Below are 25905 nucleotides of genomic sequence, written 5' to 3' on the forward strand. Positions count from 1 at the left end.
ACATCTAATTCCACCATCACTAATTAGACTCTTGTGAGATTTAAGACAAGTAGGAAAGGTTGTTAAGCATTTAAGGCAAAGATTAACATCTCTTCCTTGCTCAGCAGGACAAAGGTAAAACCGTTTTTTCCTTACTGCAGTACAGGCTTAAAGCTCTTGCAAAGCTTCATATGTACAGAGGCCCCAAACTTTTCCACTACCTTGAATAAAAAAAAAAAAGTCTCACTTTAACAATTTTTCAGCATTTCTGGTGAAGGACAAAGCTTATTTTGCAAACCTTGATCTGAATTGCTTTGTGTGTACAATTCCTAGTTCCTAATATTTTTGTACAGGATGACTTGGCCTATTAGCTACATCTAAGACACACTGTCTCCACAAACTGACAGAGTATATACATCTGGAATGACAGCTACTTTACAGAAAAAAAGGCAAACTACAAAAGATGCAAAACTAGAACATGTAGAGCAGAGTCCCTTGAAGACACTATTACTTTACTGTAATGCATGTATGAATGCTTGTTCCTTGGGACTTCAATTTTTGAGTATGTTTTCCACAAGATATGTGCTTGTAAAGTCAGCAGGAAGTCTGACCTCTCTTTGCATTAAAAGTTTTGTATGAAAAATATGCTCAATGTTAGATAAGGTGTGTGAAATGAATCTAATTTACTTTTCACTTTTCTAGTCTCTGAATTTTAGTCTAGAGACTTTGAAATGCTAATATATATATTCTTATTGCCATATTGCCTTTTGATAAATTTTATTTTTCTAATGAATATTAAAAGATAATGCTCTCTTCAATTGCGTACTTTAAAGAAAAAAAAAAAGAAAGGAGTATTTGATGAAGAGGAGATAGAAGAAGGACCAAATTACACCAAAGGAGACAAAGCTAGTTAGATTTTATTTTCCAAAACTCCAACGTCCAGGAAACAGTCAGTGCTCACTCTATTAGCAGATGCACAAGTTATTTAACCAAAGAAGTAACAGTGAAATATTAACAGAATTATTTACATGCATATTTACAACATGTGTTCTTTACAGTAGCTAACTTTTAGGAAACATTTCCATTTGTTTTTTTGTAAGGGTTTCTATTCAGTCTGACCAGTAACAGATAACAGGAAGCAGTACAACTGAGTTTGGCAGCAACAACAGTGGAGTATCCTAGGAAAACTAACATGATATGAGGTCAAAAAAAAAGGAGCAAGTTGGCTTCAGAATGTTAATGTTTATGAAATACATTAATTTATTCTAACTACAAAATTAAATCAAACTACATAGAATTAGAAGAATGCAGAAAGTTACAAGGGTTGCCAGAAGGTTAGACATGTTAGATACATTAAAAAAAATGTGAATGCTGCACATACTCTTGAAAATCATGGGTTAACACATAACTATATTCATATGTCTTGAAGAACACAAAAAATTAAAGAATAGTTTTTGCTTGTACAAGTTGAAAATAAGCTTATCTGAACCAAACATCCTGAAAGCCCTGAACTTCCAAAATACTGCTTGCTTTTTCACATATGAACATAAAACATCTTTATTCCAGGAAAAAAAGAAGTCCAGACCTTACCCACATGGGTTTTGGAAGAGAAAAGAAATAAGGAAAATAAAAAAGCCTACAAAAAACAAAATCTTCACAAACCACTTCTCATGATTGTGATCTACAGAAAAAAAAGATACCTGTATTTGGATCATACTCTTCAGAAAAAAAAAAAAAGAAATACCAGATATCTGGTATGAATAAATCCCCATATATACTAAAAAAAAGAAAGCAAGCAATTAAATTTAGATCAAGTTATTCTTCCCCTTTCTCCCTGAAGGGAAGTTTTATGGGACAGTTCCCCACTAAATTTTCATTTCAATTATGGTAATTTTAAAATAATTTTTATTGCAGCCAAAACATTGTTCATATACCTGTACATAAATAAACTATGATATATACAGAACCTTTTAAGTTACAGGGCATAAGTTTACAATTTTGGCAGATTCTGTTAAACAAAATGGAAACCGTGTAACTTTAGTACTTGGAGAAACTCAAGTTCCTTATTTTGGTACAAATGTTTTGTGTCCCCCTGTATTCTAACAATTCCTGAACTGGCTTAATAAACTAACATTAATGTGTAACATCTCACTGTTTTCTCTTATGTTCTGATTCTAAACAGAATTTTTCATATGCTTCCTCAATTTCTGGATCCATCTCATCATCAAAGTCCTCAAGATACCTGGGGAAAAAAAAAAAAGAGGTATCAACAAAGATGTTAAGTTTATGTACAGATTTTCAGAAAGATGTATGTAGATGTCCAGAATAAAGTAGAGCTTTATAAATAGCAGTTAACTATAACATCTTCTTATGGAGGATTAACAGAAAAAAATCACAGGTACTAGGAAAACAAGTAAACAAAAACCTCAAAGCAGCATACATATGTACAAATACCTATAGCATTTGTCACCATTTCAGATCATTTTATGCTGTCCACAGTTTGAGAGAGAAATAATTCCCAAGATGATAGAAAACGCAATAATGCAATCCAAGTTTCCCAAAATTTAATAATGCATCTGTACTGATGTATTTGCAAAACCCCAAAATTAGCATCATATTAGCATAATTTTTGGTTGATCAACATCCTAGTTCAAATACTGCATCAACTGTCTTTGTTGCACACTAGTCAAGGAATATATTGATATAGAAAACCTGCATTCCTATTTGTTGATATATGAAAGAAGGCAACCTTAATTCACCTCCCTATTGCATCTGCATTATCTTGCCTTCTGTATGGTATGCAGTCTTTTGGAAGACATCTGTCTTATTTAGGTCACAGAAAAGACTGGATCTCATTAATGATAATAAGTGTTGCACAGAGTGGAGACCACCATAGAGTTTCAAAATAACGCTGGGAAGTGATGGGCATCACTAACTTTCTCCCCACAGTTTTTGGGAAGTAACTTCAGTGTTCCTTGTTTTCTCTAGGTCCAACTGGAGTGTTCACCACCATAAATTAGGACAGAGCTGCAACTTTAACATGATAGTGAACATAAATCTAAAGAGCCTTAAAAAAGTCAACAGCTACTGACTCAAAAAGTGTGCATTGATTTCATGTGCTCAGTTTATCATCTTCCGTGCCTTAGTCCCAAACAAGGGAATCAGCACATCTCATCTGCACAGAGGACATAAATGGTATGTTTCACACAAAACCACAGTAAATACCACAGAAACATACAAGGAGAGTATTTTTAGTTCAGCATTGTGCTTTGAAGAAGCAGTCTACATATTTATTTTATTTGTTCCTTCTTTCTTGCAGAAGCGTAGACTTGGGAAGGAAATAACACAGAACCTTTCTCCCTGATGTTAGTCATGAGAAACAGCTGACAGAGGATCAGCATACATTTGTCTAAGCTCTTCTTAAGCTTTCAACAAAGAAGGTTCCAGAGTCACCTTGCATGAAGGTTGACTCAGTCTTCCACGTGTCTTTCCAGATTTACTATATTTAACTGCTGTCTGTCTCCATTTTGCATTTAATTAATTATTCTAAGCACAGAGGTGCACATGCGTCTTTTCCCCTCAGTCTGAGCTTGTTGATTTCTGATGACATCTCCAACTTCTCTTCAAAGTTCTTGCCAGTCCCCTCAGCTAGGCTTGATCTATAAATTTGCAAATTTGCTAAAAGTATTGATCCAGGCCAGCACTCGTATCACACAAACACAACACTGAAAGTGTTCTGTGGTATCAAATCATGATCTGAGAGCCCTCCTTCAAGCAGGTGAGTACAAAGCTCAGCAATTTATTTTAGACCATATTGCTTTTACTGGTTTCCTATTAAATTCCTATAAACCGCTGCCAGAAAGTCAGACTACATTCCTATCTATTGCTTCCCTCTTTGCCATTATGTTGATTTTCTTGTTCTACAGGAATACTGAATAGACATTTAATTGAGGCAATACTACTTATACTGAGGAAAGAAACTTAACTTTCTCCCTTTGAAAGACTCTGAAAATTCTGTAATCATCTCTAGCTGGGATGTGTATGTGCATCAGTCAAATGAATTCAGTTTGTCTCACTACCAACATCTGAAGGTCTGGTGCTTCATTTTGCTTGCAAATATTTTTTTTTTAAATGCAGAGAAGAGTTATGTTTCTACATGTGCATAATTATCTGAAATGTAATTACCCTACTCAGTTGGAAAAATATAAAACTTGTTTCAAACCAGTGTGATTACAGAGCAGTTTACAACCAAATATATAACTTCCTTTGTAGGGAATATATAATATTATATATATAATATATTATATTATTATATATTATACAATCATTATTATATTATTACTATTATATTATTTAGTTTCATTTTTGTCAAGATTGGATTCCTAACTCTGCACTAAAGACTTAGTATTACATCCTAGTATTAAAAAACCCCGTCACTCAAAAAGGAAACTTACAGGTCTCCAGGTCCTGTTAGATCTGTTCCATTTTCTTCATAATCTGGAAACAAATACACTCTTTCAAGCAGCTCTTGATATTTTTCTTGGTAATCTGGCAAAGAAAGAATAAGACTGCGTAATATATAAGACTAGTGCTCTAAATTAATATAAATCTATGTTCATTTGAAACATGTTTAATCAAACCATAAATGGCATGAAACATATTACAGAAAAAACTCCTGCTACAGTGTTTTCTCAGGACATCAGTCAACCTCTAAGAATGACACCTATCTTCTCAGAGAACTGTAAAGGTAGTCATAGATGTCTTTACCTCAAATGATGTCATGTCACCTTGTGCTCAGATTACAGAAAACAAAGAAACCAAGGAAGAAACAAACTTTTTGGTACTAGCAATGGACAAACAAAAGACGACTTGAACATTTCTGGCTTCCTGGAGAGATCAAGTGCTGAAGACTATGGCATAAGTTCTTCTGAACTATATGAACTCAAATACATATTCTCCACTTCAAACATTTACTTTACTTTAATGTAGAATAAGGCATGTTACACAAAGCCAGGAATTCAGACATCATTTTGCCTTTAAGTTGTTTGTCGAGTGTCTGAAACAACTTATGTACTTCAACAGCACATAAGCTTAATAACAACTTTTTCAAGAAGATTGAGAAGACTGGTATACTAAGCTTGTGACATACCTGGATCTGCTGCAGTGAAAGGAACACCATCAGGAGTGTAAAATGTTGGCTCATTCTAAGAATAAAGTTATACAGAAAGTTATATGCATTCAGAGACACAGCTGTTTGTAGTTTTCAGCAATGTGATTGTCTATGAATCAAATTAAGTTCACATTAAATTAAGGACCTGAAGTGTCCATGTATTCTTACCATAAAATAATTTGGGTCATTTTCAGGGGTAGCTTCTGTATGTAGAGAAGTCCCATGAACTCTACCCCAGTTACTTGATCGCAGTTCTACTAGTTTCAGGAGCATATGTTTCACATCTCTGAAATAAAGTTAGAATGTTTTGTGCTAAACAAGAAATTGGGCTTCTCTTATCTTGCAAATACTAGATAGTTAAATCCCCTCCAAAAGCTTTAAAAGGGACAAAATTTGGTCCAGTCTTCATATAATTGAGTTAATTTTTTTCCCTGCAACTCTAGATGCTAGTGTCAATTATGAGATACTCACCCTTTCCAATTCCTCTGTGGTAAAGTAAGGAGCCCATATGAAACACAAATTACTATAGTTTTTATCAAAGGTACTGCAGCACAAATTGAGGAACAAATCCTTTTCTGATAAAAGCACAGTATTGAGAGAAACAAGGGGATGATCTTCAAATTGTGTTTCATCATCTAATTTGTGCTCCTAACTTTAGCCCTCTTACATCACACTGATGTTTTGCACTCAGTGAGAATGTCTTAATACATTAGATACCACCACCCATTTCATCCCTAAAATAAAGAGAAATTGCATTCTTGTTTAAAGCAAATCCATGGAGAAAACTCTTGTTAAAGAATAAATGAATAAAATCTTCAGTTTTTCTCTATTAAAAGAAGTTTGTCCTTCTGTGTCTTTGAAGCCTCAGCTTGCACTATCAATTTTCTCTGGTTCCTGAAGCAAAAGTTTTCCTCATCCTCCCTGGGGGCTGCTCAGTTAGAACCAACAGATGCTGTGAGCTTCGTGCTGGCCTCCCTCCATACAGCAACAGATCAAGTCACAGTGTCTGAACCCTTTGCAAGTTTTTAGTAAGTTTGAGGATGAAGTACAGCAGAATCAGATAACCTCATGCACATAGCTGATTGCGAATTGAGAAGCAGAATACATTAGCCAACTACTAATTTTTTTTCCAGACTGCAGTAAGACCCTGCCAAACAGGTACGCTCTCCAGGAAAGAACCCCTCAAGGCATATTCCATTTTGCTTTTACATTTATAGTGATTTGTATATATTTAATACTATTATTTAATACTGCTTGTATATATTTAATACTGTTAGAATTCAGACTTAAAGGTATAAATGATGAGACAATACCATTGTTGTCTCTTTGCTCATATACTCGCCCAAGAGCCTAAAGTACTTACAGGGTATTTTAAGACATAAAAGGTAAAAAAAAAATTAAAAGAAAAAAAAACATTGAGTGGAACCTGCATGTCTATTAAAAGATAAAAAAAAAAAAAAACAAACAAACTCCAACCCCCTCCAATCAAAAAATACTCCCCCCACCCCCCCGAAAGTCATCCAAATATCAACTTACTTTACATAAATAAAAATTTTTTAAGATAACATTTTGGACACATTCATTATTTTTACAGATTTTTAAGCTGTTCTGTTTCATCTATAAACAAAACATTGCACATAAATTTATCTTCTCACCTGCTACAGTTTGCATCCAACACAACATTTTCAATTCTCTGAATCACCTCCTCCATATGATTCTTTCCTTTTTCTTTCCAGGCATCTTCTAAAACTGAGCCTGTTAACTAAAGACAAGAGATTTTTTTTTTTTTTTTAGAGAAAATTACACAACTTTAACTGTCAGCAGAAGAGATTGTGTAACAATTCATAATGTTCAGATGCACTGTGTGACTACCTGAGGGCTGAAGCTCCCAACTGCCTGCATCTTTTTGCTAAATAGATTAATAGACCTTGAAAATAGTTTGTTTTAAACTACACACAGTATGGTAGCTCTATGTCCAATGTTTATGTTGTCTAAAAGTTCACAGCCACTTCTCTCCTTTCAGTCTTGAAATATGATTTTGTAACTCCTCTTCAGTGATATCTGTCAGATTTTACTTTATTTAAGTACATGCTATTAAAAAGATCTTATTTTTGCAGATGATGCCACCAGCTTACCTGAGAATAGTTTAATAAACTTTAGAAACACTTCAGTCAACTTAGCTAGCATCAGACATACCTGAGAATTTCATCTGACTATATAAAAGAGGAGCCAAGAATTATCTGGCCAAGCAGCCTGAATTTTAATATATAAAATCTGTGAAGCTGAAGCTGCTCCTGAGAGAGCTTTAGCAGCAGACAGTCTAGAACTGCTGTGGATGAAAGCCTTTTATGTTACGAATAGGTGCTTCATTGCCCAGTAATTGCACAGTATGAGTTAAACCAGAAAAGATTTGTTTGGCACTATGATCAGAATTAACAGCAATTCCTGATCTACTCAGGGTAAGTATTACATGATCCAAAATCCTTGAATGGCACCTGATGATACAAAAGAATAAAAAGCAAAGATAAAAGCAAGCATCTTAGAACTTGTTTGGTATTTCCAGTTTTTTACTGCAGTCCTACCTTGATCCTAGATAATTAGATAATAGCACCAGGAAGGTTTTAATAAAACTAAATATATATTGCAAAGCAAACCGGTGAAAAACCTGTATCTATCACTATACTAAATTGAAAAGAAAACAGGAGACATTTATTGCTTCTGTAGTGAAGGGTTCATGAAATAGCTCAATCTAGCCACAGATATACTCCAACATTTGTAGATACTGTAAGACATCAGAAAAAAAATCTGCGCTGTAACACCTTTTAGATTTAGCAATGTGTCATAAAATAATTTAGATCATGGTCTTTTGTTTTTAGAATGGATGCTGCGAAGCCAAATAAATATTTCAAGAATATCCACAGAAATAGTGACACTTCAATCTTTTTGGAAAACAATTATAAAAACCAGGAAGCTTTCCAGTGCTGCTGATTTATGTACTGCCTTTTTGAAAGGTCCTTCAATGTGCCTTGCCTCAGGATAACACTGCCAACATAAGGACTGACCACAGTAGTGAATGTGCTCGTTGAACACAATCTCACAAGCGGTACGAAGCAACCTTCTTAAACATCCAAACTGCAAGTGAAGGGTTTAAATTGGAAGATGTAAAACCTTCCCTATTCGCTGTATCAAAAGAACCTGCCTGACTTGGAATTCGAGATAGAAGAGTCTGAAAAATAGTGCAGTGGGAGGAAAGGGGAGAAATGAGGAAAATCAAACCAACCAACAACAATAAAAACCCATACAAAAAACCTCCAGAAAAATACAGTTTAGGTTTTTTTTCGTTCCTAAAATAAACTGTTTTCCCAACTATGCGTATAACCGTAGATAGTTATCACAGAACATAAAAGTTTCTCCTTGCATAGAGGCTATCATCTGTTTTACAAAAAAGTAAAACTTAATAGCAAAGAGGTTTGTTTTCATCATGGAAGAGAAACGTATTTATTTCTACAGTACTAATGATGCAAATACATTATATGAAATAACTGATATCAAGAACCTTTTGCTTCAAAAAGTGGTAGACCCTAACCACTGAGCATCCTTCAGAAGAGAAAACATACCCCAAACCCCAGAATTCATTCAAGTTCATTACAGTTTTCTCCCACACCAGAAGCAGCAAAAGGAGACCTTGAAGGGACTTGCTTACTCCTTCGTGCCTTGGCTTCAGTTCTATTGCTCTTGTACGTACACAAATGGCCTCACATTTTACTTTTAGAGCAGTATGTTACTTTTTTGTTGGCTCAATTTCATAATGGTACTAAGGAAAAAAAGTACAGCATGCTCTGATAATGATGTAATGCATAAAACCCTATCATTCCTAATTTACAGTTTCCCCCACTCCTCCCAAAGGTTGGAAGGTTAGAAAACTTTTTTTCTCTTAAAACTACTGTCTCACCTTCAGCAGCTTCACTGCACATATCAAATTACTGTCCACGGGATTAGAGAAGAGCGCATTTAGTAATTCCCGAAGGCCTTCTTGAAGAATTTCTGCTCGCATTACTTGTCCCTTTGTTCCTTTAATCTGCAATGTAGGTAAAAACACATTTAAAAGACTTAAGTTTTAGAATTTAAGTTTTAGAACAACTCTTACGAGGAGTGTCTCAGGGAGCCGGGGTTGTTTAGTCTGGAGGAGGCTGAGGTAAGGTAAGAGACCTTACCACTATCTACAACTACCTGAAAGGGGGTTGTGGAAAGGTGCGTGTTGGTCTCTTCTCCCAAGTAACTAGCAATAGAACAAGTGGAAGTGGCCTCAAGTTGTACCAGGGGAGGTTTAGACTAGATATTGGGAAAAATTTCTTTACGGAGAGGGTGGTCAAACATTGGAACAGGCTGCCTAGAGAGGTGGTAGAGTCACCATCTCTGGAGGTGTTAAAAAAATGTGTAGACGTGGCACTTCAGGACATAGTTTAGTGGGCATGGTGGTGTTGGGTTGATGGTTGGACTTGATGGTCTTAAAGATCTTTTCCAACCTAAATGGTTCTGTTGAGATTCATTTAGTTGCATTTTCTCTCTTGAATACTGTATGATTTGGTTCATGATCATAGTTGAGCTCTTTAGTTGGAAGAACGTGCCAAATACTTTTAACTATTTTAGAGCACAGACTTTTGAGTAATGTCCTTCTAATGCTGATATATACATAACAACGCATGTCTAGCATTTTGTTTCTTTTCTAATAAATTCCTAAGAAAAGCTACCAAATGCCTGCAAAAGGGTCCACAAAGTCCCAAATTCCCAGAACCCCATGCTCTTTCCCATACTACATTATACATTCTCTACAGCTGTAGTGACTTACTTCCAGAAGCCACTCCATGTATTTTGTAAGTTATAGAAAATGGTTTAAAAATAAATGGTATACTCCACAGAACTGGACAACTCTTTCTCCCCAAAATCCTTTGCAAGTCTTCCTTTTTAATTCTAGCAAGCAAAAAGCAGATTTCAAGGCCCACTTATGAACAGAAACGAAGAGTCTGAGAATTATTTTCTTTCTTCATGCCAGCAGAAGATTTTTATAGTGTCTGCTTAAATCAAACCATTGAAATAATCCAGTCAAAAAAATATTTAAGTACATGATAGCAGTTAGTGAACTTACTGAACTCACAGATGAGTGAAGTTTTATATGTACATAACACTTTTTTTGTACATAACACAGATACAAAATACAATCTAAACACAAAATTGCATGCATAAGCCAAGGACTCAACCTTCAAAAGAAGTGTCTTTAAACGTCTGCATTTTTAATTGCTCATTTTGAGGATTTCCACATATTCCTCAAGGGTTTGATAATAGCTCCTGCTAGTGGCTGAATACTGAATTACATGCGTTATTGATGCTGATGTGCTTCTACTAGGCTGCAACATCTCCTATGCTGGTAAGGTGTAGTCATCTGGTGGTTTTGCCAGTCGAAAGAAAATACCAAAAGCTTCATTCCAAACGTGGTTTATGATTGGTTCTTTTTATGAATTCTTACACTTTTTTTTTTAAAGCTTTATACACTTCTCTTCTAATGATCTTGACCATTTTTGTTTATCTGTTCCTTAGACACAAGTTACAATGAAACTGTTCTAAAGTTCTTTTACTTTATTCCCTTCTCCCGTTTCAAAAAAACACCTCAAATTATATTCCATTTCAGTGTTTACCTAAACACAACAAAAAAAAAATCAATTAAGAACCACCTGACATGTAACTTTCTTCTTACCTCTAGGTTAAGGTAAAGTTCAGCTAAGAACAGCACAAAAGCATGAAATTCTTTTCGAGTAAATTCATCTCCTTTGGTAGCTGCATCTCTGTTTTCATACTCTGTCCGACACCTGTAAACATTAAAACACAAACATACGATCTGTAGACATTGCAACTATCCTGGTTTTGGCTGGGTAGAGGTTTTTTTCTTCCTGATAGCTAGTATAGTGCTGTGGGGTTTGGATTTGGGATGAAAATAATGGTCATAACATACTGACATTTTCAGTTGTTGCTAAGCTGTCAAGAGCTTCTCATGCTCTGCCCTACCAGCGAGTGGGCTGGGGGTGCACGGGAAGCTGGGAGGGGGCACAGCCAGGACAGCTGATCCCTGGCGAAAGGGATGTTCCATTCCATACCACATCATGCTCAGTATATAAACTGGGGGAGTTGGCTGGGGAGGGGCCACAGCTCATGGACCAACTGGGTATCGGTCAGCAGGTGGTGAGCAACTGCACTGTGCATCACTTCGTTACTACATTCTTTTATAATTATTATTACTATTCCCTTTTTTTCTGTCCTATTAAACTGTCTTTATCTCAACCCATGAGTTCTACGTTTTCTCCCCACTCCAATTCTCTCCCCAAAGCCACTGAGGGGTGGTGAGTCAAGAGCTGTGTGGTTGTTTTAGCTACCTGCCAGGTTAAACCATGACACCAACATATATAACATGCTGCTTATTTATCATAATTCTAGGAATATATGAACTGCATTAAAACTGTTAAAAGCTGGGAAGTATGGTTTGTGAAGGAAATGAGAGGACTTCACAAAGGCACTGCAGGTTTGTGTCCTTTTAGATAAATACATATTATTACATGATTAGGTTTTTAAGCACTGAGATACCCGAGACAGCAGAATGAAATAGAGCAAATTACAACATATAAAAATTAAAAGACAGTTACATAGTTTATATATTAGAATATGGGCCCAGGAACCACCTCCCTGGGCAGCCTGTTCCAATGCCTGACCACTCTCTCGGTGAAGAAATTTTTCCTAATATCCAATCTAAACGTCCCCTGGCGCAACTTGAGGCCATTTCCTCTTGTTCTGTCGCTAGTTACTTGGCAGAAGAGGCCAATACCCTCGCCACCACAACCCCCTTTCAGGTAGTTGTAGAGAGCGGTAAGGTCTCCCCTCAGGCTCTTCTCCAGACTAAACAACCCCAGTTCCCTCAGCTGCTCCTCATAAGACTTGTGCTCCAGACCCCTCACCAGCTTCGTTGCCCTTCTCTGGACACCCTCCAGCACCTCCATGTCCTTCTTGTAGTGAGGGGCCCAAAACTGAACACAGTGCCGAGTACAGGGGCACAATCACTTCCCTACTCCTGCTGGCCACACTATTTCTGATACAGGCGAGTGTTCTGTTGGCCTTCTTGGCCACCTGGGCACACTGCTGGCTCATGTTCAGCCGGCTGTCAACCAGCACCCCTGGGTCCCTTTCCACCGGGCAGCTCTCCAGCCACTCCTCCCCAAGCCCGTAGCGTTGCATGGGGTTGTTGTGGCCGAAGTGCAGGACCCAGCACTTGGCCTTATTAAACCTCACACAGTTGGCCTCATCCCATCGATCCAGCCTGTCCAGATCCCTCTGCAGAGCCCTCCTACCCTCCAGCAGATCAACACTCCCACCCAACTTGGTGTCATCTGCAAAATTCCTGAGGGAGCACTCGTTTCCTTCATCCAGATCATCAGTAAAGATATTAAACAAGAGTGGCCCCAATACTGAGCCCTGGGGAACACCACTTGTGACCAGCCACCAGCTGGATTTAACTCTATTCACCACAACTCTCTGGGCTCGGCCATCCAGCCAGTTCTTTACCCAGGGAAGAGTAAACCCATCTAAGCCACGAGCTGCCAGTTTCTCCAGGGGAATGCTGTGGGAGATGCTGTCAAAGGCTTTACTAAAGTCCAGGTAGACAACATCCACAGTATTTCCTTCATCCACTAGGCAGGTCATCTGGTCATAGAAGGAGATCAGGTTGGTCAAGCAGGACCTGCCTTTCATGAACCCATGCTGGCTGGGCCTGAGCCCTTGGTTGTCCTGCAGATGCCCTGCGAGCACTCTCAACACCAACCGCTCCATAATCTTCCCCGGTACAGAGGTCAGGCTGACAGGCCTGTAGTTCCCAGGATCCTCCTTCCAGCCTTTCTTGTAGACGGGCATCACATTGGCAAGCCTCCAGTCTTCTGGGACCTCCCCTGTTAACCACAACTGCTGACAAATTATGGAGAGTGGCTTGGAAAGCTCCTCTGCCAGCTCTCTCAGTACTCTCAGGTGGATGCCATCAGGCCCCATAGACTTGTGGGTGTCCAGGTGGTTTAGCATGTCCTTGACTGCTTCCTCCTGGATTATGAGGAGCACATTGTGCTCTCCATCCCCATCTTCCAGCTCAGGGGGCTGAATACCCTGCAGATACCTGGACTGGCTATTAAAGCCTGAGGCAAAGAAGGCATTAAGTACCTCAGCCTTGTCCTCGTCCTTGGAGACAATGTTCCCTGCCATATCCAGTAGGGGATGGAGATTCTCCTTCCCTCTCTTTTTGTTGTTAATATATTTGTAAAAGCATTTTTTATTATCCTTTATGACCGTGGCCAGACTGAGCTCTAGTTGGGCTTCTGCCTTTCTAATTTTGTCCCTGCTTGACCTAACGAGATCCTTGTACTCTTCGCGAGTTGCCTGCCCCTTCTTCCAGAGGTGATAAACTCTCCTCTTTTCCCTGAGTCCCAGCAAAATCCCCCTGTTCAGCCAGGCTGCGGTTGATACTCTAGAGGGAAGGGATGCCATCCACAGGGACCTTGATAGGCTTGAGGTGGGCCCATGTGAACCTCATGAGGCTCAACAAGGCCAAATACAAGGTCCTGCACCTGGGTCAGGGCAATCCCAAACATGGATACAGACTGGGTGATGAGTGGATTTGAGAGCAGTCCTGCCAAGAAGCACTTGGGGATACTGGTGGATGAAAAGCTGCCCATGAGCCAGCAATGTGTACTTGCAGCCCAGAAACCATATGCTGGGCTGCATCCAAAGCAGTGTGACCAGCAGGGCGAGGGAGTCAATTCTGTCCCTCTACTCTGGTGAGACCCCACCTGGAGTCCTGCATCCAGCTCTGGAGCCCTCAGCACAGGAGAGACATGGACCTGTTGAAGTGCGCCCAGAAGAGGGCCACAACAATGATCAGAGGGATGGGACACCTCTCCTATGAGAACAGGCTGAGAGTTGGGGTTGTTGAACCTGGAGAAGAGGAGGCTCTGGGAAAAACTTCTTGCAGCCTTCCAGTACTTAAAGGGGGCTTAGAAGAAAGATGGGGACAGACTTTTATTTAAAAGGACATGTAGCAATAGGACAAGGGGTAATGGTTTTAAACTGAAAGAAGGTAGATTTAGATTAGATATTCAGAAGCAGTTCTTTACTGTGAGGGTGGTGAGACACTGGAAAGGTTGCCCAGAGAAGTTGTGGATGCACCATCCCTGGAAGTGTTCAAGGCCAGGTTGGATGGGGCTTTGAGCAACCTGGTCTGGTAGGTGTCCCTGCCCACGGCCGGAGGGTTGAAACTAGACGATCTTTAAGGTCCCTTCCAACCCAAGCCTTCCATAGAGTCTATGATTCTATAATTTGGATATAAATACAAATACAGAGGATTAAGATAACATGGCAGTGAGGTAATTTTTCTAGTATCAAACATCTGTGCCAAAAATATACAAGTTTACATAGCAGTTCAAAAACAGAATTAAAAAATATCTGAGATAGAAGGAAAGCTAGACAACTTCTAATCTATTCTCAATTGTTATGTAATCCATTAAGAAACACCGGAGAAACTGAAAAAAAATCTAAGGACCTGAAATACAAAATTTAAGGTAGAAACTTGGGCTGAGGAACAGAAGAGGAGCTCTCTGTGGTCATATTGTTACACTGTTTATCCCCTTTCTCCCTCAGCCCCCAATTCTATCCATACTAGCAATAAGAACATAAGCAACTTCAAATTCATGGCTTCAGGGTGCTAAAATAAATGTTATTTATTGGGTTGGCTTTAAAAACCAGAAACCAGATATTCCAACATTAACAGGAATTTCCTTCATGTTCCAGTAGCAAGCACAGTTCAACAACCAGAAGATAAAAGTGATGATTTTGAAGGCAAAAATGCTCATCTGCTTTGGGACAAAGGAATAAATATTTTCAGCTTCTTCATGAAAAGATCATCAGAATGCATTGCTGTCAAAGTTTATCATGCTTTTGCTCCTAAACATAGGTGGACTAAGTAAAACTCTTAAAATAAAAAGCAAGCTCGAAGCTTAGAAAGCCAGAAGTCATTAAAGAAAAGGTTATTTTCTAAAGAAATCTGACATATTGAAAGTGTACTACTCCTTCAAACGTCACGCAGTAAGATTTAAAAGGAAGTATATAAATTTAAAAAATGTCGCCTTTTGTCAACTATGAAGTCTAATTATTAAACTGTAAGTCCCCAGAACTCTTTAGTAACTGAAAATTGAAGAAATTGATCCTTCTGGATTTCATGCAAACTTACGAATATATACCTCTTTGCACTCGACATTAAAAGTTACATATAAAATAGGAAGGCATGTAACCTGAGAAAGTAACAGGCTTAAAATGACACACTAATACTGACCTTTGAAGTAACAACTGTCGGAAGTTCCCACTCTGTGGACTAATGGTTAGATGGTGAGAGAGATAGTTACACAACCGTGCTCCCATGTAGGAAAAATTTGGGACAGATGTGGCCTTCCAAAATAAAGTGGAAAAATAAATTATTCATAAAATAATTTCATTAATCAGGAAATATCTTTGAAAGCTTTTTTGAAAACTGTATTTAACAACAGTTGATTCAACAACTGAAGTGTGAAAGATTAAATTATTTGTCATGTTAATTTTTCTCATCAACACTTTGTTATATGCATTTCAGCACTTAAAAGTTCGTTATACTGTGATTTTGTGGCTTTAAGAAAACAACAACCATTATACCACATGTCCTCAACTCCTCCATTGTGACCTACAACCCAGGAGTGCCTGAAAGTCACTTACAAACCGTTTGTACAAAAAAAAAAAAATCAACAGTGAACATCAAGACACTTTTTCAAGGACACACACTCTCTCAAAGAGCAATGAGTACATTAAAACAAAAAGTCACCATCATTCAGTCTAAGAGCTATCTATCCCAGAATCTATTTTTGGCAATAGTGAATGCCCCGGGAAAGAGTACAAGAACATGGCAAGTAAGATACATGCTCCAGATACATCCTATACATGCTCCAGCAATCTGCAGAACAGCAAACTTCTGCTTCAGAGGCTAAAACTGTATCATTACAGTTAATAGCTCTTGATGGGTCCTTTTTCATAAAAAGAGTCCTGCTACTGTTGAATATCTACACTTTTGTCATCTAAAAACAGGTGGTGGCAATGAAATTCCACAACGTAAGTTATACGTCACCCAAAAAATGTTTTGCTTTAAATATGGTACTTCAAAATTTCAAGAGATAGAAAAAATTAATTGGGAATTCAGTGTCTACATTCAACCTCTTATAGAGCTTTACACAGAACATCCCCTTATTTTGGCAATTCATTACTGTTCACTTGTTTTGAACTCTCTTCTAACAACACTTGAATTCGACATTTATTTCTCAGAATTATCTGAGAAAATACACCAGTTATTTAGCTGGTGTAAATTAACTCCATCAGCTCTGCCAAAAAGAAAACCGGGATACCAAGAATTCAAACTTCTCCTATGGTTTTATCATCTTTGAACATTCCTTTTAAATCTTGATCATCCATCAGCACTATAGATGTTAGAAGCAGAAGCATGCAAGCACATTTTTGAAAAAAGCATCTTGCCATTAGCATGTCAGTGCATGGTAGCTAGTTACCTTCCACAGGCAGAGAAAAGTACGTACTCAATCTAACTGTACCATGTGCATAAATAAACTCACTGGCAAAAACTGAAGTGTCTTTGGAAGATACAACAAGTTTAAGTAATTAAGATAGTCAAATAGAATTTAGTTTCCAGTAAGAGGCATGAGAAATAGCTAATGAACTTCTTGGTGCTTTGGTTCAGTCAGTTGCTTGGACTAGAAGAGGTGCCCCCTTTTTAACAAGGCAAAAATACATCACTTCTCACATACACTTCTCCTTCCCAACATCAAAAAAAAGACAAAACCAAACACACAGAAATTCTTCAAACCTCATCTGTATTTTTAAAATGTTGGTCTGTATTTGTGTTTGCATCAAGTACTGAAAGAACTAAATTTTAGGTATTATGACCTGGCATAGCACACAGAGACCAAAAAACCCACCTCCTCTTAATAACCAATCATTACAGTGCAGTATCATCTTCCTTGAATTATTGTTGTTGGTAATCCCAGTTTATCTCCAAAAGAGTCACAACCTAAGCATGAAGGCTAATCTACCAATGCGTATCTTCAGAAATTTTAGTTGCTGTAACAGGAACAATCTACTGTACATGTAACAGTCAAGATTGTTAAGCTATGAAGTCAGAGTGTTCAACTTTTGGAAAACAAGAGAACTTGCACTCCACTATCCAGAGACATAGAAGGATTAAGAATAATTATTAATCTTTATAGACAGGCTAAGATACCTGACATACAGAGGAAGAGAAGACTGTACAGGACCTGGGTTTCCTGCATTTTAGATTTTTTCCTTCACAAATATACCATCTATAAATCTGCTCAGTTGGATTAAATTAACATCACTAAAGCAGATGCTTATAAATATACTTCAGCAGTTTTAATTGTTTTGTGATAAGACAGGAAACAAATACTTGAGCCTCCACTCAAGACATAAGAACAATAAGCATAGTTGACTTACACTTGAACACTATCCTATCCTGACATACAACAAAACTGAAATCGATGCTTCTGGATACTCGCACAGCTTTTTTGTGCTAAGTTTTTTGTTTTTCACGTAATTTCAGACTGATAACACTCAATGCTTCTCAACTGAGGAAGGCACAGCTAACTCTAACACTTGACTTGTTTTTAAATAGAAGGAAAGAGGAAGAGGCAGCATTAAAGACTTACAGTAAGTGAGAATCAATGCATTTAACATATGAAGTTAAAAAAGGGATAAATTCCTCTTTTTCCAATAAAGTTACATGGAATATCATAGAGTCATAGAATAGTTTGGAAGGGACCTTTAAAGGCCATCTAGTCCAACCCCCCTGCAGAGAGCAGCAACATCTTCAACTAGGTCAGGTTGCTCAGAGCCCTGTCCAACCTGATTTTCAATGTTTCCAGGTATTCAAGTTCATATATCAACTTGAATATAGAATGTTTGTCTTTGGTTAACTCTGCTCCATGTGTTCAAATCAGGCATGGGAAAATGATGCTGCCAAACACAGCACAGGTAATCTTATCACCTAACTAAACTGTTCTGATTTAAATGTGCATCGATTCTGTACGATACCAAGAAACTTGAGACTCTACGGTTCTATACAATGACCAACAAGTCATGCAGCTTCTACATACCCGAAATTAAAATATTCCGCAAGTATCTGCACTTAAAAGGTGAATATGGGTTTGCATTCTTCAAGTTAGAATGTGAAAGCAACCAAGCCAGGAAAGTGAGAGACACCCAGTGTAATAAATAGCAAGCACAAGTGTGACTTAATTCTCTGCAGCAAGCCCAAAAGACAGTAACAACAGCTCATTTGCTAAGCAACACATATTAAGCTGTTCTTTCCAATGGCTCCCCCAATTAGTACAGAGTTCAGCTCAAGGTCTCCGTCCTCATTTCCATGGCCATCAATGGGACTGGACCTAGTTACCATCAGACAAACTTTCCTTTCCTCCAGTTATGCTGTTCTGAATTAGGTATATTCCAAAAGCCTGTCAATAAAGGAGCATTTCCCAAAAGGGTGATGTACGCAGTAGGTAGAAATTTATTTTTTTAAAATACCAAGGAATTAAAAGTATCTAAACATTATGAAGAAATTTTTCTGCTGGATAAAATAAAAATGTACAGCTCTTGATATTGTTTAAGAGTTTCTTCAATCTCTGCTATATAAATAGAGCAATTTAAATATAACTCCTTTTAATTTGTGCTGTAATTTCAGTTCTAGTATGTGACACAGGAGTTCCAAATACACAAAGGAAAGTGTAAACAGGGGAAGTTTATCAGCCACTGAGGTATCCCACATTTGAGCTACCATTTCAATTTCCTGAGTAAAATCTTGCCCTATATGTTTCAGTCCAAAAAAAATACTACTTAGAATTACGTAACAAATAACAGTGGTATGCATATCTTGGACACTAGGTAACAGAAGCATAATATCCATGTTATAAGACAGAATACGCAGGCTACCTGCTGATAGATGAGTTCAACAAGTTCCTGTAAAGCTTCATCTGCAGTGACCCAGCCATTCAGTGTTTCGGCAAACTGCTCTATTTCAGTTTCAAAACAACCTGGTTGCTCGGTGAGGTGATCAAGGAAGTCTTGAACATACTCTGCCAAAGTCAGACAGCCATCATATCTATCTTCAAAGGAAGAAACCTATAGCAGTGAAAGAATACACCTACTATTTAAAAAGGAACCCAAAATAACATTGTTTACACTTACTATCTCCAGAAGTAACGATATAGCCCTTAGTCTTGGGTCTCTGCATACTTGATAGTGATCTTTATTACACAGTTAACGTTAACATTTTTAGAGAACATAAATGTCCATATTCTTAGAGGTCTCCCAGCAAACCACATCAAAAGACAGATTAAAAAGAAATCATTTTGCCAAGTTAGGTGCAAGATTAACTAACAAACTAATAAGTAATTATATCTGCTAAGAATAAAACTACCAAACTGTGTGCACATCAGGAATGGTGTTGCGCCTCAAACTGTTCTGCAGATATATGAACTGTAGAAAGAAAAATAACTGAAAATTTGAAACAAAATATTTTGGTCTTCAAGTGTATAGTGCTCCAAAATATGCGGAAGGGGGAGAAATTACAGAAAAAACAAGAATTAGTGTAGTGTTCCCATTTAGAAAGCATAGCCAGGAAAACTGATCTTTTAAAGTCAGCAAATTTGCGTCCCTTGGCAATGGGTGAAAGATTACAAGGTATGAAGTGAAACTATTCAAACGGTATTGCATTAATTTGCAGCTACTGAGATTAAAAAAAGTCAGTAAACACACTTGATCCCTAAAGAAAGGGTGAGATAGCATAACACCACTTTATTGATGTTTATGCTCCTACTGATAGAACAGAAGGCTGCTAATTTTGTCTACTCAGAAATGAATGTATGTATCTAACAGTATCTAAAGTCAATACTGTTCTGGATGATTATAATGCTAGTATATGAGGGGAATAGCAAAGGAAGCAGCATACTTTGTGATGTAACTAGTAATAACACAGTACAGATAATTCACTTTGTCACACTACACAAAAGGTTGTGAAAAGCATCTAATCAATTTCAGCTGTGCAAGCAGGAGCCTGAAAGAGAGACTGCTAAAGGAATGACTTAAAATTAGCAATTCAAGACATAAGGGTAACATACAGAATATCGGAATTCTCAACTGATCTAACATTTTAAACCTTTTTCTTGTTAAATTGATCTACTGTAATGAAAAATTGAGCTAAAAATAAGACACTTTGTGGACATGAACACATTGAGAAGGTTTATAACTGTATTCTCCCTCTCCCCACCACCCCACTCTTAATGAGGGGATGTCATTTACTTTCTGTCTTCAAAATGCCTCAGTCTCTCCTGTATTGTGAAGCAACATAGACCTGTGAAAGATTTTCATCTTGATATGAACTGTGAAGAATGATAGATTTACATTGCTGAAAAAAAAAAATGAAGCACTGACATTAATTTCATGACATGTGAAGAATGTGTGTGGGGAAACAAAGCAGCAGATTTTCCCAAATTCTTCAAGAACCCATGTCATAACAGTATACAACTTAAGCTAGTGGGTGACACATCAATGTAACACGAGAGAAACTAGAAAGATCTCCTATCACGTTTAATTTAAGTAGAATATTTGCCCAGGGAATACTACTAAAGACAAAGTTACTTAATGTTGCCCATGAGGAATAAGAAAAAAACATGGGTTTACAGAAGTGGTGGCAAATTATTACTGCTCATAAGCATAAAGCCTTCAACAACCCGATCCAAGTTGGTTTTGCTTTGAATTGGGGACTGGACCAGAGGAACTTCAGAGGTCCTTCCAAACCTAAAGTATGTTACAATTCTAATGATTTGGAGCTTAGAGCCAAGGAACAAAGGCTAACAGGCCTATATGTAACTTTCTCAGTATTCTATTTCTCTAAAGAAAATGAACTTTTACTAGGCAATTTCAAATAGTCCAGTAAAAGTTACATACAAGTTTAAACTATTTTGTTCTACAGAACTATGACATTATTGTGCAACAACTGCACCTTAATCACATACAGCTGAACTACCATCTCTCCATACCACCTGTTTGAAAACCCTCCAGCCAGGCTGCAGGGAATGCAATTGCTGTAGCTAGTAAAAGAAGCTGCTCTTTCTGACAGTCATTAAAATAAAGTTGTATATTGCTAAAATTAGTAACATTTCATACTTTAATCAAATTAGGCCAGCAACTTCTAGACATAAACCACTTGCATTTCTTAGTGGCAGATTTTAAGACTGAAGGGAGAAGACAGCACCACGTACTATATCAACTAAAGGAAAACAAAGCAAATTCCTCTTAATTTTAAACAGCAGTTGGCTAACAGGAGACTATAAGTTTACACATTCATTACAAATTTATGATTCAAAGCCATGAAAGTCAACTAGAAATCTTCTATTAATTTCAATTGTTTGTTTCTGTACATGTGCTAATTACCACTTTCCTATACTTGGTTAAGCATTCACACCATGCCCACTTAGGAACTTAGTCACTAATAATTTATCACTGATTTGATTTCTCTTCAGAGTTCTTAGGAAGGAGTTTTTTTTTCATATTATGTGCACTCAACAAGTTTACAATAAAGTTATTGCAAACTTAAGTACAAAGACTGTTGCATATAAAAATCACTCATCCATGCTGTATAAAGTGAAGTGACACCCTCATGCTTGGCTGAATGTATAAAACCAACACTGAGGCTGCTTACTTTCAACTGAGTAAAAAAGGGCAGGGGGGAGGATTTTACCTAAGATAATAGAAGTTTCACTCCTAAAACTATGAAATGAGAACATCATTATGCCCTTCTGATGGACTGACAGCTGTATAATCACATACCTATCCCAGAAAAGAAGTCTGACATTTCCTACTGGCAATCCAAACCTGAACCAAGCCACCAATTCTACTGCAGACATCCACAACTTCCAACGGGATGGACTGCCATATGCAAACATAGAACTCCGCAGAGGTCTGTCTTCCCCAAAGTCCTGGTAAAGTTTTTCTGAAAATTCGAGTATGCCTTTTATGCTGTACCCCTTAAACTATCTTCACGGGTAACTGATAGTTTTGAGTATCAGAACTAACTGGAAATTAACTAATCTAATAATCAAATATATGGACACACATAGTAATTACTATAGTGTACTATCAAAGAAGAAATCAACATTTTATTTCTAAAACAATAAATGCTTAATAGTAAAACCACTGTGTATTTTATAGCAGAAATATGAGTTTTCAGATCTAAAATTCCAGGGAACATTATAAAATTAATACTTTTTAGCTTTCATTTAAGTCAGAAAAAAGTTTTGTGAAACTTTATTTTGATTCAAATTTTAAAACTCATAGTCAAAATCTGTGTAATAGTAAAGTGTACTAAATTTTTAATTTTTATTGCAAGTCAGCCCAGTTCATGAAATCAATTCAGTCATTAAAGTAAAAAAACCTCCAAACTTCATAATAGTGAAGGACAAAAGCCTGAAACACCACTACTCTATGCCTAGTATATTGTAATTCTTCCAAATAAATGTTCTAGGTTTTGCTAGCATTTTAAGAGGTATATTTATTAATAGATGAGTCACATTCATAGCATATTCCTACAACATAGCAACCAGGAACTCCCACACGCTTGTGTGTTTTTGCAAAATAGCTGAAAAGCACCATTGCTGGCCTCAAAACTTTGTAATTATAAGTATACATTACGTATGCCATTCCAAACGGGAGGTTTTTTTGGGTCTCGAGACTGAAATCCTTTATTTATAAAACACATAACACATACTGGGGCAAAGTATTTATTTTTCCCCTAGATTATCCATTCACGGAAGCATATTTTTGTCAGCATTTTGTTAACAGTTGTATATTGTCTATGAACTTGTATTATGTGGGACACTAATCCTGTTCTGTAAGCTGGCAAAGCTGGTAACATTAAGATAACATCAATTTTACTGGTGACGAAAAAACTTTGAAACACCAGACCACCATATTTAGCATTCAGATCAAGTATTCTTCTGTAAGTTACTAAAAATCTAATTTTTTTGCTATAATTTTTTTTTATCACTTGATTGTATTTGTAAAAGTAGTAGTTCCCATCTGTTTATGTATAGTAGCAGAATTTGGTTGCTTGCATTAAAAAAAAAAGATATTCCAAGAATTCACATAGGTCTTCCCTGGAGTAGAATTACTGAAAGCTGTAACATGGAAGACAGTAGTGCAGAAAATAAGAAATACCAACTTTTATTACACAGTGCATCTACAATATGATCTGAGACCACCCTTAGTCTGGCTGCAAATACATTTCTTATTAGGTATGCCAGTAAGTAACTGCTAGGAATGAACTGAAGTCTACTTTTTTGCCCTTTGGTGACACAGTACCAGTGAAGGAGTTAAAAAACATGTGATGGCACACCGAGGTAGGCAGTCACAGCCAATCATACCCATGGCACAATAAATTTAAGAAAGGTAAAGCCTGTGCTCAGAAAAGTTAAAGTTCAAGATTTCTCCTGCACTTGCTTCAAAAACCTGTGAAATCTGCATAGAAGTGCAGCTAAGCCTTCACTTAAAATGCAGTGTAGATCTAACTACAACAGAGGCAGTTGCCAAAAAGGCAGCTTAGTCTCATGTTGGGTATAATCAATGCTTGGTGTAATCAACAAGGAATGTGGTTATCTGCAGCAAACTTTAGCAAAATACTCCACACTAAAGGCTATCATGTACACCCCAGTATTCACCCATTATCACTTAACATTCTAACTGTGACCCTGAAGGTTATTATCAGAATTTCTGGAAACTCTTCAGCAAATGGAGCATTCAAGTTATCTGATATACAAGATCTCAATAAAACATTGTTAATTTGAATGTAAGTAAGTTGGCATAGAGAGAAGAGAAGGTAAACACTCACTGTGAAGAGCTGATTGAAGTTCTGGTTGTATCCAGACGGATAAAACTCAGGTGCTTTAGCAGACAACTTTGACTTTACCACAGCAGCCACAGCCACCTCAGGTTCAGCCATTTCTGGTCCAAAATCAGGAAGTGAAACTTTATCTTCTGATCCAGATGGAATTTCCGCCTCCTCCAGGTGTTCTGAAACATTTTTGTTAACAGCTGTTCTTAGAAATCACTAAACTAGTATGTATTTGTATGGAGTACACACAGAATATATCATTTTTCGGACTTTAAATACACTTTTACTGTAAGTATGCTTTCAATTTCACTTCCAAAACATCGTTTTTATTGCTTTTCTTATATACGCATGAAGTTTCCACTTTAACAAACTCTAGGTATCTTTTCACATGACAGAAAGAAAACAGTATATTCATGTGAGGGTGACCAAAAAAAAGGGAGAGGAAGGAAAAAAATAGAGCGCTCTCCTCTCCCATCAAAATGTATTTTCTAGAACAGCTAACCTGAGAAACTAGTAAATCTGCTTACGGTATGCTTGCTCATCTTGGGGGTTTTCCCATAGATTTCAGATAAAAATGCAAGACTTTGAAGTCAATAAATGGAAGACATCACTAATTTTTAACAGCACTAGTTTTTTAACATAATCCTCAAAGATACTTCGCTATCGTTGCTCTCATAGATCATTTGCCAAAAAAGCCAATGAAACACTGTTTTAAAAAGTGTATTTTCCAAATGTATCTTCAGAGATTAGCTCCAAAGCTTATTGAAAACAGAACCTGATACATACCTGAAAATGCTAACCAAAAAAACAATGCTTTGTGTTACTACTGGGTTGGATTTGTTTTTTGGCAAACCTTTAGGCTGGAGTTCTTCAACAAGGGGAAGGCTGAGACCATCTGCAGCCGCATTAACAGATGGATAAAATGCACACACAGATGCGAGGGTATAGAAAGCAGGGAATGGAGAGAGGCGTTGCAAGCAGCTGCAATATAACAGTACACCTTTACCTGGGCACGGACCCATAAGCCAGAAGCATGACCACGCTAAGGAAAGGTGCCCCTACGCAGCTGATCTCTGTGCAGTGCCGAGCAGAGCCAGTGAAATGCCCGGCGTGCACAGGGCGCTGGCCCTCAGGCCACGATGACCTCCCTGCCCCTAGGTGCGTGAGTGGGAAACGGGACGCGTTCCCATGTCTAGGCCGGAGGAAGGTGGGGGGGGAAGCCTCATGGCTCCAGTCTTAGTGGGACAGGGAAGGGACAGGGGGAAGTCTGAGCGACACGCAAAGCAGCAGCAGCAGAGCGGGCAAGCGAGCGGAGCACTACAGGCTTCAGGGGGATGCTCCCCGACACCTTCGACACCGGGGGCCTCCAGAGGGGCGGAGAGGGGGCCGCTCCGCAGCGGCCCGTACCTGCGATTGTGGTACCCTGCGGCGCCGTCTTCGGAGGCCGCAGCGGTTCCTGCTGCGGGAAGAGGCCGCCCGTCTGCTGCTGCTCCTCCTCGGCCGAGCCTGAGCCGTGGGAACAGCTGCCCCCGAGGCTGGCCTCACCGCCACCCTCCGACGCGTCCTTGCCGCTGAGGGGAGCGGCGGCGCGGCCTCGGCCTCGGCCCCGGTTTCGGCTCCGGCCCCGGCCTCGGCCGGCACCTGGAGTTCGGTCGAAACTCTCCGACATGCTCAGCCTGGGGTG

The 25905-nt window shown here is 38.1% G+C and overlaps 1 protein-coding gene across 1 annotated transcript; it reads right to left on the minus strand.

Moving 5' to 3' along the window:
- Positions 1-1067: 1067 nt before the first annotated feature.
- PAIP1 (poly(A) binding protein interacting protein 1) lies at positions 1068-25890 on the minus strand (the record flags this gene model as incomplete). Its single annotated transcript, XM_082012877.1, has 11 exons — positions 1068-2221; positions 4434-4527; positions 5129-5183; positions 5318-5435; positions 6805-6911; positions 9102-9227; positions 10902-11013; positions 15561-15673; positions 19265-19453; positions 24219-24400; positions 25629-25890. 11 exons carry the CDS (start codon positions 25888-25890, stop codon positions 2128-2130), a joined length of 1452 nt encoding a protein of 483 aa, XP_081869003.1. The 3' UTR covers positions 1068-2127.
- Positions 25891-25905: the final 15 nt, after the last annotated feature.

The sequence above is a fragment of the Phaethon aethereus genome (genome assembly GCF_964289735.1).
Source record: "Phaethon aethereus genome assembly, chromosome: Z".
Classification (NCBI taxonomy): domain Eukaryota; kingdom Metazoa; phylum Chordata; class Aves; order Phaethontiformes; family Phaethontidae; genus Phaethon; species Phaethon aethereus.